Here is a 13,627-nt window from a genome sequence, read left to right as displayed (position 1 = left end):
TAACTTCTGCCACCTCCAACGGGATCCCACCACTAAGCACATCTTTCCCTCCCCCCATCTCTCTGCTTTCTGCAGGGATCACTCCCTACGTGACTCCCTTGTCCATTCGTGCCCCCCGTACCCCCCATCCCTCCCCACTGAGCTCCCTCCTGGCACTTATCCTTGTAAGCGGAACAAGTGCTACACATGCCCTTACACTTCCTCCCTTGCCGCCATTCAGGGCCCCGGACAGTCTTTCCAGGTGAGGCGACACTTCACCTGTGAGTCGGCTGGGGTGATATACTGTGTCCGGTGCTCCCGACGTGGCCTTCTATATATTGGCGAGACCTGACGCCGAGTGGGAGATTGTTTTGCTGAACGCTCTGTCCACCAGAGAAAGCAGGATCTCCCAGTGGCCACACATTTTAATTCCACATCCCATTCCATTCTGATATGTCTATCCATGGCCTCCTCTACTGTAAAGATGAAGCCACACTCAGGTTGGAGGAACAACACCTTGTATTCCGTTTGGGTAGCCTCCAACCTGATGGAAAGAACATTGACTTCTCTAACTTCTGCTAATGCCCCACCTCCCCCTTGTACCCCATCCATTATTTATTTATTTATACACACATTCTTTTTCTCTCACTCCTTTTTCTCCCTCTGTCCCTCTGACTATACCCCTTGCCCATACTCTGGATGTTTTTCCCCCCTCCCCCTTTTCCTTCTCCCTGGGCCTCCTGTCCCATGATCCTCTCATATCACTTTTGCCAATCACCTGTCCAGCTCTTGGTTCCATCCCTCCCCCTCCTGTCTTCTATCATTTTGGGTCTCCCCCTCCCCCTCCCACTTTCAAATCTCTTACTAACTCTTCCTTCAGTTAGTCCTGACGAAGGGTCTCTGCCCGAAACGTTAACTGTACCGCCTCCTAGAGATACTGCCTGGCCTGCTGCGTTCACCAGCAACTTTGATGTGTGTTGCAAGCATCCATTTATTCCTGCTTGCTGCCTCCTACCAATCAGCCAATGTTCTAACCATGCAAGTACCTTTTCTCTTAACTTACTAAGCAGCCTCACGTGTGGCACCTTGTCAAAGGCCTTCTGAAAATCTAAATATACAACATCTACTGCATCCCCTTTATGTATCCTACTTGTAATCTCCTCAAAGAATTCCAACAGGTTCATTAGGCAAGATTTCCTTAAGGAAACCATACTGACTTTGTCCTATCTTGTCTTGTGTCGCTAAGTACATCGTAACCTCATCCTTAACAATTGACTCCGACATCCTCCCAACCATTGAGGTCAGGCTAACTGGTCTTAAATTTCCTTTCTGCTGCCTCCCTCCTTTCTTAAAGAGCGGAGAGACATTTGCAATTTTCCTGTCCTCTGGAGCCATGCCAGAGTTCAATGGTTCTTGAAAGATCATTGTTAATGCCTCCGCTATCTCTACCGCTACCTCTTTCAAAACCCTAGGGTGCAGTTCATCTGATCCAGATGACTTTTGTACCTTTTAGGTCTTTCCGCTTTTTGAGCACCTTCTCCCTTGTAGTAGTAACTACACTCACTTCTCTTCCATCACACCCTTCAACACCTGGCACACTGCTAGTGTCTTCCACAGTGAAGACTGATGCAATTACTCATTTAATTCATCTGCCATCTCCTTGTCTCCTGTTACTATTTCTCTGACCTCATTTTCTAGCAGTCCTATATCCACTCATCTCTCTTTTATTTTTTATATACTTGAAAAAGCTTTTATTATCCACTTTGATATTATTTGCTAGCTTGGTTTCATTTTTTCATCTTTTCTATCCTCAGGATTATTTTAGTTGCTTTCTGTATGTTTTTAAAAGCTTCCCAATTCTGTCTTCCTGTTAATTTTTGCTTTGTTGCATGCCCTCTCTTTTGCTTTTACATTAGCTTCGACTTCGCTTGTCAGCCACGGTTGTACTAGATTGCCATTTGAGTATTTCTTCGTTTTTGGATTACATCTATGCTGCACCTTCTTCATTTTCCCCAGAAACTCAAGCCATTGCTGCTCAGCTGTCATCCCTGCCTGCATCTCCTTCCAATTTACTTTGGCCAACTCCTCTCTCATACCACTGTAATTTCCCTTACTCCGCTAAAATACTGCTATGTCAGACTTTACTTTTTTCCTATCAAATTTCAAGTTAAACTCAATCATATTGAAATCACCACCTCCTTTGAGTTCTTTTACCTTAAACTCCCTAATTGCCTCTGCTTCATTAAATAATCAGTATAGCTGATCCCCTAGTAGGTTCAATGACAAACTTCTCTAAAAAGCCATCTTGCAGGCATTCAACAAAGTCACTCTTGAGATCCATTACCAACCTGATTTTCCCAATCAACCTGTATTTTAAAATTTCCCATGACTATCATAACATTCCCCTTTTGACACTCCTTTTCTATTTCCTGTTGTAATCTGTACTCCACATCTCAGCTACTGTTTGGAGTCTGTATATAACTGCCATCAGGGTCCTTTTACTCTTGCATTTTCTTAACTTAACCCACAAAGATTCAGCATCTTCCGATCGTATGTCACATCTTTCTAATGATTTGATGCCATTCTTTACCAGCAGAACCATACCACCCCCCCCCCCCCCCCGCCAACCTTTCAATCCGTCCAATACAATGTGTAACCTTGGACATTCAGTTCCCACCTACAACCAGTCATGGCCACAACATCATATCTGACAATATGTAAAAGTGCAGCAAGATCACCACCTTATTTCTTATACTCCGTGCACTTTGAGTACTATATTTGCAACCCTTTTTGATTCTGCATCCCTAATGCACTGATATTCTCCTTGCTAGCTGCAATTTTGTCCTTTCATTTGCCTGCCCTTTCTGACTGCATGCTACTTTTGCTGCTTTTTTTTTAACCATCCATCCCATCTTGAGTCCCTTCACTCCGGTTTCCACCCCCCTGCCAAATTACCTGCACTTGGATATAGTTGGCAGTAACCAAATTTGGAGTGCCCAGAGGAAATCTGTGGTCACAGGGCTAAATCGTAAAATCCAGCTAGATAGCACCCAAGTTTCTGTCAGAGCTGGGGGAAATCTCCCAGATAGCACTACTTGCTGCACCAACATACCTTCTCTCCCCTCCCCCCACCCCCATCTGCACCACCCACCAAGTTCTCTGTACTCTTGGGCAATCTTTCCCCTGTCTAGAGAACTCTGGCCATTCCCTAACCCAACTATATGTTTCCTATCCATCAGTGCTCACTCACCTTGGCTGTTGCTGGTGCTCAATTTTAAAGTGCTTATCATCCGTTCAGATTCACAGTCAGAATCAATTTGCATTGAAACAGGCCCTTCAGCTCATTCTCTCCATGCTGACCATCTATACTAATCCCATTCAGAATAGGGCCATTGCAGTCTGTACCTTGGCAAATCAAAGGTTCATCCTAAAATATTGAGAGTCCATGCCTCCAACACCCTCTCAAATGTTCCAGATCCTAACAACATGCACTAATTGGCACCATCTTGCTTCCAGTGAGATGGCACTGATAAGCGATAATTCTTTGCGTGCAGCTCTGATGGAAATCATGAAATATTCCCACAGGACTACTATAGCTGAAATCCACAGTCACTCTCATGGGTTCTTCAGTAAACCGTATAAATTTAAGACGTTTAAAAAAATCTGTTGATACTCAAAATTGACAAAACTCTGGCATTCTCTGGTCGCGAATGCAGCTCCCCTTCCAGAAAATGGAGCTAATGGCACGCTAACTACGAGTATGATTGAAATGCTGAGGTCTTAGAGCCCCAATCCCAACAATCCTGGGGAATGTACAGTCTCTGGAACATGAAACTGAAGACCTCAGAGCAAGATTGCAGTACCAGAGGGACATCAGGGACTGCTATGTACTTTGCTTCACCGAAACATGGCTATCACCCGCCATTCCTGATGCAGCACTGCAACCTGACAGCTTTGCTATTTTTTGCAAAGACAGGACTGCTCAGTCTTTTAAAAGTAGAGGAGGGGGAGTATGCTTCATAATTTACTCATCATGGTGCACCAACATGATGGTTCTGTCTCAGTCTTGCTTATCTGACCTGGAGCATCTAGCAAAGGGAGTTTTTTGATGTCATCCCAGTACTGGTGTCCATTCCTCCTCAGGCCAACTTCAGGCTGGCACTGGAGGAGCTGAGCAGGCACAAAACAGTGCATCCTGATGCTTTCTCTATCCTTGTGGGGGGGGGGGGGGTTGGATTTCAACCAGGTCAGCTTGAAGAAGTCTCTGAACTACTACCACCAACATATCACCTATGGAACTGGAAGAGCCAGCACACTTCACTGCTGTTATACCACCATCAAGAATGCTTATTGTGCTATCCCACACACACACTTTGGAAAGTTCGATCAGCTGGCTGTACTCCTATTCCTGGCATATAGGCAAACACTAAAGACCACAGCACCAGTAGTGAGGACCAAGAAGATATGGTCAGAGGAGGAGGAGGAGTGCTTACAGGACTGCTTTGAGTCTGTGGACTGGACAATATTCAGGAGTTCATCTATGAATCTGAATGAATATGCCACATTTGTCACTGACTTCACCAAGACCTGCGAATGACTGTGTACCTTTGAGAACATACTGGACACACCCAAACCAAAAGCTGTGGATGAACCAGGAGATTTATCGTGGGCTGAGAGCTAAATCTCTTGCATTCAAGACTGGTGATCTAGAATTGTACAAGAAGCCCAGGTATGACCTACAGAAGGCCATTTTAAGAGTGAAAAAACAATTCCAATGGAGGTTAGAGACAGAATCAGACCCACGTCCTGCAAACTGTGCCAGACTGGGCATTACTTCCTACAAAATGGAACCTAATATCATGATTGGCTGTGATGCTTCACTCCCAGATGAACTCGGTGCCTTTTATGCATGCTTTGGAAGGGAGAATAAAACAAGATGTATGTGAATCCCTGCAGCATTTGGTGACTCTGTGATCTGTCTCAAAGGCCGATGTCAGAACATCTTTCAAGAGGGTGAACCCATGCAAGAGATTGTACCCGATGGTGTACGTGGTAGGGCTCTGAAAACCGGTGCTAATCAACTGGCGGGAGTGTTCGAGGACATCCTTAACCTCTTACTGCTGCAGTCAGAGGTTCCTAGCTTGCTTGAAAAGGGCGACAATTATACCAGTGCCCAGGAAGAGCAGGGTGAGTTGCCTCAATGACTATCGCCCAGGTGCACTCACTTCTACTGTGATGAAGTACTTTGAGAGGTTGGCCATGGCTGGAATCACCTCCTGCCTAAGCAGGGACCGGGACCCACTACAATTTGCCCTTTGCCACAACAGGTCTATAGCAAGTGCAATATCACTGGCTCTCCACTTGGACTTGGATCATATGGACAGTAGTAATATCTATGTCAGGCTGCTGTTTATTGATTACAAATCAGCGTTCATCACAATTATACCCTCAGTTCTGATCAACAAGCTTCAAATCCGGAGCCTCTACTTCCCACTTCAGCTGGATCCTTGACTTCCTCAATGGGATTCTACGGTCTGTGTGGATCAGAATTAACCTGTTCCTTGATAACAGTCACCACTGGCACATCTCAAGGATGCATGCTTAGCCCACTACTCTGCTGTACACCCATAATTCTGTGGCTAGGCACAGCCCAAACGCCATGTATAAAGTTTGCTGACGACAGAACGGTTGTTGGCAGAACTTCAAATGGTGACAAGGAAACCTACAGGAATGAGATAGATCAGCTGGTTGAGTGGTGTTGCACCAACAACCTTGCACTCAACATCAGTAAGACCAAGGAATTGATTGTGGACTTCAGGAAGGATAAGTTGAGGGAATTACACCAGTCCTCGTTGAGGGATCAGCAGTGGAAAGGGTGAGCAGCTTCAAGTTCCTGGTATCAACATCTCTAACGGTCTATCCTGGGTCCAACATATTGATGCAATTACAAGGAAGACACAACAGTGGATATATTTTATTGAGCTTGAGGAGATTTGGTATGTGACTAAAGGTGCTTGCAAATTTCTACAGATGTACTATGGACAGCATTCTAACTGGTTGCATCATCATCTGGCATGGAGGGGCCACTGCATAAGATTGGAAAAAGCCGCAGAAAGTTGTAAATTCAGCGGGCTCCATCATGGGCACCAGCCTCCCCAGCACCAATGCCATCTTCAAGGGGTGAGACCTCAAAAGGCAGCATCCATCATTAAGGATCCCGATCACCCAGACCGAGTCCCTTCTCATTGCTGCCATCAAGAAGGAGGTTCAGGGGCCTGAAGACACACATTCAAAGTTTCAGGCACAGCTTCTTCCCCCTGTGTCAGATATCCGAATGGAAGTGAATCCATGAACACAACCTCAGTTCTTTTTCCCCTCTCTTGTGCTACTTATTTAATTTTTCGTATATATTTTAATTTATAGTTTAAAAAATTATTATGGATTGCACTGCAGTACTTCCAGAAAACAACAAATTTCATGACACATGTCAGTAATATTAAATCTGATTCTGAAAAAGAAATCTATATATTAAAGTTTCTTCCAGGTATAAAATACAAATCTTCCTTGTATCCCTCTAACATTGAGGACTGTTACTGGGTTCTGGCAAACTAGCAACAGAGGAGCTGAAGGCAGTGTGGACAGGGCTAACGAACTTAATCTGTTCGTTAACAGATTTGACATTGTGGCCCCTGCCTGTCCCCCACATGATTCATCTGTTGTTGGCCCCCAACCAACACATATTCCACTCTCCCCTCCTACCCCTCCTCACAGTCCCCCACCCTGCTATCATGACTATACCCCTTCCTGACACAAAGCCACCACGGTGGGCTTCACAGCTGAACAGGTGAGAAGACAGCTGAGTATCTCAACCCAAGCAAAGCTGCAGGACCGGATGGTGTCAGTACCAGGGTGCTCAAAGCCTGTGCCCCTCAGCTATGTGGAGTACTTCACCCTGTATTCAGCCTGAGCCTGAGTCTCCAGAGGGTTCCTGTTCTGTGGAAGTCATCCTGCCTCGTCCCTGTGCCGAAGACGCCGCGACCCAGTGGCCTCAATGACTACAGGCCGGTGGCTTTGACCTCCCACATCATTAAGACCCTGGAGAGACTTGTTCTGGAGCTGCTCCGGCCTATGGTTAGGCCACACTTAGATCCCCTCCAGTTCGCCTACCAGTCCCGACTAGGAGTTGAGGATGCCATCGTCTTCCTGCTGAACCGTGTCTACGCCCACCTGGACAAGCCAGCGAGCACTGTGAGGGTCATGTTTTTTGACTTCTCCAGTGCGTTCAACACTATCCGCCCTGCTCTGCTGGAGGAGAAGCTGACAGCGATGCAGGTGGATGCTTTCCTGGTGTCATGGATTCTTGATTACTTGACTGGCAGACCACAGTACGTGTGCTTGCAACACTGTGTGTCCGACAGAGTGATCGGCAGCACTGGGGCTCCACAGGGGACTGTCTTGTCTCCCTTTCTCTTCACCATTTACACCTCGGACTTCAACTACTGTACAGAGTCTTGTCATTTTCAGAAGTTTTCTGATGACTCTGCCATAGTTGGATGCATCAGCAAGGGAGATGAGGCTGAGTACAGGGCTACGGTAGGAAACTTTGTCACATGGTGTGAGCAGAATTATCTGCAGCTTAATGTGAAAAAGACTAAGGAGCTGGTGGTGGACCTGAGGAGGGCTAAGGCACGGGTGACCCCTGTTTCCATCCAGGGGGTCAGTGTGGACATGGTGGAGGATTACAAATACCTGGTGATACGAATTAACAATAAACTGGACTGGTCAAAGAACACTGAGACTGGCTACAAGAAGGGTCAGAGCCGTCTCTATTTCCTGAGGAGACTGAGGTCCTTGAACATCTGCCGGATGATGCTGAGGATGTTCTACGAGTCTGTGGTGGCCAGTGCTATCTTGTGTGCTGGGGCAGCAGGCTGAGGGTAGCAGACACCAACAGAATGAACAAACTCATTTGTAAGATCAGTGATGTTGTGGGGATGGAACTGGACTCTCTGACGTTGGTGTCTGAAAAGAGGATGCTGTCTAAGTTGCATGCCACCTTGGACAATGTCTCCCATCCACTACATAATGTACTGGTTGGGCACAGGAGTACATTCAGCCAGAGACTCATTCCACCGAGATGCAACACTGAGCATCATAGGAAGTCATTCCTGCCTGTGGCCATCAAACTTTACAACTCCTCCCTTGGAGGGTCAGACACCCTGAGCCAATAGGCTGGTCCTGGACTTATTCCCTGGCATAATTTACATATTACTATTTAATTATTTATGGTTTTATATTGATATATTTATACTCTATTCTTGTTTGGGACAACTGTAACGAAAACCAATTTCCCTCGGGATCAATAAAGTATGACTATGACTAACTTATCTTAAAACCATTTTCCTGTTATAGGTAGTTTTACATTTGTGCCCCTCAGGAATTTGAAGTTGCCCTTCAGCCTTCTGTACTATTCTTGTCCGACCTTTTGTCCTGGTGCAACTTGTTTAATATTGTTGCTTAGAAAAGACATGGAGTGAATAGGTGAGGGGGAAAATTAGTGGGAAATCAGATTGTTCTGTGAGTTGGCATGGACCCCATGGGCTGGAATGTTCTCCTCTATGTATCAGAGAAATGTGAAAAATAAGAAATATGACATTTTTATTATGTTAAAGATTTAAATGTTGTAAATCTGAATTCCGCATTTAATACGCATTTAATATATTCTCTGGATAGTGTGAAAGTGTGTTAGGTGGTAAGAATCTTAAAATCTTCAATGTGTGTGGTGGAAATAGACCAGTATTGGAAGATTTTAAGTGTCTTGATAGAAGCTGATACCAGACCAAAGGTCTCTTCTTGGCATTTCCACCCTTTATTCTGATGGCATATTTAAGTACAGGATCATTGGCACACCATTTGCTTAAGGAGATTCAGCTGGGGCTATTGGAAAATGAAATGGCTACAGTTTGCATTTACAGAAGGCAACCTGCAGATGGCAGTGTACTATGACTAACATTGATCTCATTCTGGCACAGTGTAGTAAGACCTGTGGCAGTGGTGTCAAAGTTCGGGAGGTGAAATGCTACCAAGGCGATGAGATTGGACAAGGTTGTGATCCATCCACAAAACCAGAGACAAAAGAGACCTGTGAAGTTCAGCCCTGTCCTACAGATGCACCAGGTAAGAGCACAGCAGCTGAAGTTCTGCAACATCAATCCAGTTCATGCTCAGACATCAAATGCCAATTCAATTCACACCATAACTTGAGTTGCCAAACCAGTTTACACTCCGACCTGAATTCAATTCACTAATGCTTCACAAGGATCTGAAACATCAATTAAGTTCATAACTGGCCTGAATCACCAATCTACTTCACTACCAGTAGCTTAATCACCAACACATTTTACGGCTTTTGTGAATCAACAGACCAATCCAAGTTTAAGTTCAAACTTATTGTTATTCAAATGTACACATGTATAGTGCCCAATGAAACAATGTTCCCCCAGACCAAGGTGCACAATACAGTACATATAACTCACACGCAACACAAAGTAATATTACCACAAATAAGTTAACAATAATAAAATGTATTTCAGAAGATTGACATTTGGCATAAGCTGCATTTATGACTCAAGTTAAAAAGTAAATAGTAAGCTACTAGGGCTCCATAAGTGATGAGAACTGAGTGGTGGCAGGGAGTTCAGTAGTCTCGTGGCCTGGGGGAAGAAGTTGTTTCCCATGTGAGCAGTGCTTGTCATAATGCTACAGTACCTTCTGCTTGATGGTAGGGGGTCAAGAGATTGTGGCATGGAAGGGAGGGATTACTGACAATGCTAAAGGCCCTGCATATGCAGCACTCCTAATAAATATCTCTGTTGGGTGGAAGAAGGACCTCGATGATCCTATCAACAGTCCTCCCCATCCTTTGTAGGATCTTGCAGTCAGATGCTTTGCAATTCCTGTACTAGACAGTGATGTAGCTGGTTAGGACATTAGCAATGGTATTCTTGTATAAAAAATTAAATTTGTTAGAATGGGGTGGGTGTAGGGGGGAGCCTCGCTCACCTCAATCTCCTCAGGAAGTGGAGATGCTGCTGTGCTTTCTTGAGTGCAGATGTGGTGTTGAGGGATCAGGTGAGATTGTCCATTATGTGCACTTCCAGAAACTTGGTGCTCCTCATGGGTACCTTAATCACCAATCTGATGCACACGTAGATGTGAATCACTGATCAAATTTACAATAAGACCTGAATTACCAATCCAATTCACAGTCCTGTATTAAATCGTCATTTCCTTATTGAATCCTGCTGATAGCATTCAGGCCTGGTGTCTTGCACCTTCGATCACCTCAGTGCTTTTGTCTGCCTCAGCAAATGTTTCTCGCTTTATTTTATTAATGCATTGTTTCCAATCCCAAGGAACACTCTAGCATTGATCAGGATGATGTAATGCCAACTGTGTAACTAACATTACAGGAAATGCTTACCTTTTCTGCAGCTGCCCTTTGAGTGCCTCATTGTCAAGCCCTAAAGTGTGTCTTGGCCAATCTGCTGTTGTTGAGACAGTGGTTGCTGATGACATAGGGCAGCTAAAATTCAATACCTGGAGCATATTTCCACATCAAAAGATATGTAAAGCGACACTATTACTACTTAAAAATCCAATTCCCATTGAAGCTGCTGAACAGGCTATTTAACTACAACACTGGATTGAGTTCTTACTGCAGAGTTTATTTTGATAGGGTTACTGTTCCCAAGAATACACAGAGGTTATTTGTGCTCTCTGGAGTATGCACTCTCTGTGTGGCAAGTATAAAGCTGGCATTATACCATCTGATTATGTACTAGGTTGTTCTGTGGGATAATTTAAAAATGAAAAATGTTGTTTAGTCTAGTGCTAAAATATGTACTTAGCCTGCATTCTGTGGACCTGGTAAAGGAAGGTGATTGGGTGGTTTGGGAATAACAGAGGGAGAGGAAGGGATAATAGTAGATTTGCAAGAAAAGAGGTAAACGAGGGGCATGGTGGCACAGATAGCAGAACCACTGCATCACAATACCAGAGATCCAGGCTCAGTTCTGATCTCGTGCTGTCTTTGTGAAGTTTGCACGCTCTCCCTGTGGCTGGGTGGGTTTCTTCCGGGTGCTCCACTATCCCCCATCCCAAAAATGTGGGGCTCAGAAAGTTAATCAGCCACCGTAAATTGACACTAGTGGTAGAATCCGGGGGTAGTTGGTGGGAATGCGTGGAGAATAAAATCTGGGACTAATACAGGATTGGTGTAAATGGGTGGTTGATAGTTGGTGCAGACTCAATGGGCCAAAGGGCAGGGTTTCTATGCTGTACATTTCATTGACTTCATGGCACGATCAGTGGATAGCAAATCAACCTCTGATTTCCGATGTGAAATCTCCACCTCATTTGTTTACCCCACAGATGACAACTGTCAGGATAAAGTGACGGCCAACTGTGCTCTGGTGCTGAAGGTGAAGCTGTGCACACACTGGTACTACAGGAAAGCCTGCTGCAGATCTTGTAAGAACAGGGCATAGATCCACTGACAACTCAGTCCTGCAGGGAAGCTATAGAAAATTGGTTGGGAGGCAAGGTAAACCAGAAACAGTCCTCTGAACCAAGCTCAAAACAAAATCATAGCACACCCACCATAACTTATTGGAGTCACAAACTTTTACCACTCATCCTCTTTTCTTCTTAGTTCCCAAGGTTGGCAGTGTGTCCTGCCTTATTTCCCAATCCCAGATCCACTAGTTCCTCATTCTGCCCCAGTTCTGAGGTCTGCCCTCCTCAGACAACGGGCCTCGGACATGGACATGGACATGGACACATTCAAGTGTCGTCTTCACTCATCAGGGCCGTGGGCTTTAATCCAGAGCTCTCCCGTGACCCATCTTCCAAAACAGCCAGCACTCCTGCTGTCCCACTGCCAGCTCACTGTGTAACGCTGTGGAGCAGTCAGTGTTGTCTGAGTGAGAGATGTGGAGTCTGGGTTGAAAGGATTAGCTGCTATTTGACTATTTCTAGTGATCTTTTAACAACAGTAATTCCATGATATTCACAGGCAGTAAAATATCATAAGGAGTCTTTGGCCTTTGTGATGACAGGTTTGTAAATAATAAAAGTTAAATGTTTAAAAGCTGACCTGGTACTAATTTGAATACCTTGACATCTCCCACCATTTGCAAGTACTGTATTAGATATTGTTTACAAGCATACCTAGAGCCAGAGAATTAATATTGTACCAAGGTTTCTTCAGTCTCTCTGCTCTTCCACATACCTACTTCCCTCTCCAGCCCTCAGAAGAACTTGAGAATGCGACAAGTCTGCATTTCCTCTCCACTGCTCTGCAACCCAGGAGTGTGAAAGAGATGCAGCCTCTCATTTTTGACTCCTTCACTCTCCATCCTGTCCATTTAGCCTTGTAGTTTCCCACAGCAGCATGCCTGAGTTTGGGAATTTGTGGTTGAGGCTGCACCCTAGCACTGAAGGTGCCACAATGCACGACACTGCTGACATACTTGCTCCCTAAAGATAATACACAGCAGGTGTAAATAGCAGGAGGGATTGTTGGGGGGAGGTCTGCTTCTGTGTTCAGTGTACTCTTCCCAGTTAATGACTTGACAATCACCTTGGACTGGAGGAGGAGGAATGAATGAGTGAATAGACACACACATGCAGGACAGTGTTTTATTGTAGGCAAGCAGGCCCTGCCCAGTGGCACATCTGGCAAGTGACAATGTGACTCCCTTTTGCATGCATTTTGGTTGCAAGTTTGCTTGCAGTCGGACTGTGAATGATGTGAAAATTTTCTACAGTTTAAGCTGCTCCTGTTTCTGCTTTGGAAGGTGAAATTAACATTCCTTTTAAATCTAAGTTTGTGTTGTGGCACCTTCAATGCTAGGTTGTATTTTGGTTAAATCAACGAAGCTTTAATATCTGACGACAGTGAATGGATGCTTCCGAGTGCTAATTGTACAGCAACCCTTTAGAATAATTTTACAATGACAGATCATTGATGTACTGTAGCTATATTATTAGAAACAGCTGTACAGCAATAAATGACACCTGACTTCTGGAGCAGTTGATGTTTTGTGTTTGCTTGGATGGAATGGGACAGTCTGGATCTCTCCCGGAGGGAGTCTCCATTTCATGTCGGACACATCGGGGTGATCCGAGGTGCGTTTGCTGGTCAACAGGAGTGCCAAAACTTGCTTCGTCTTCTGCCCAGAGAGTGGAGAAGAGATGTGAAACCGTCTCTTCTGTAATTGCTGGTGTGTGACGAGTTCAGCCTGGTCTCAAGTTTAGACTGGTTCTGACATTGGCAGAAGCATTTCTGGGCATGATTTTCCCACTGTTGTCTTTCCAGAGCTGAGCACCTTGCTTAGGTGACCAATCAGGATGATGTCCCAATTATTCTTTTAACGTGGTCATTTCCAAAATTTAATACCAAGAGAGATCTGAGTGTAGAAACAAACCCTTTGATTCACTGAAGGGAAAGCAAGGGATCTGGATGCTGGACAGGTGAAGAGAACTGAATGCTGAGTTTTGGGACATGGGGACTGGGAACAGTGGGGAATAGGTGGGTGAGAGTGGGGAATAGTAAAGTGTGGAGGGTGACTGGGTGGTGGTGTGG

At 45.0% G+C, this 13,627-nt stretch overlaps 1 protein-coding gene across 2 annotated transcripts in view; it reads left to right on the top strand.

Moving 5' to 3' along the window:
- LOC140206391 (ADAMTS-like protein 2) overlaps window positions 1-12,432 on the top strand; it is a 146,701-nt gene extending 134,269 nt beyond the window's left edge. For both annotated transcript variants that reach the window (XM_072274757.1, XM_072274756.1), the window contains 2 exons: window positions 9,012-9,156; window positions 11,413-12,432. In XM_072274757.1, coding sequence (XP_072130858.1) covers window positions 9,012-9,156; window positions 11,413-11,528 — 261 coding nt within the window. In that variant the 3' untranslated portion in view covers window positions 11,529-12,432. The remainder of the gene's footprint in view (window positions 1-9,011; window positions 9,157-11,412) is intronic.
- The last annotated feature ends 1,195 nt before the right edge of the window (window positions 12,433-13,627 follow it).

The sequence above is a fragment of the Mobula birostris genome, chromosome 12 (genome assembly GCF_030028105.1).
Source record: "Mobula birostris isolate sMobBir1 chromosome 12, sMobBir1.hap1, whole genome shotgun sequence".
Lineage (NCBI taxonomy): Eukaryota > Metazoa > Chordata > Chondrichthyes > Myliobatiformes > Myliobatidae > Mobula > Mobula birostris.
The sequence above is the reverse complement of the archived record's forward strand: the minus strand, read 5'-3'. Positions and strand labels throughout refer to the sequence as shown.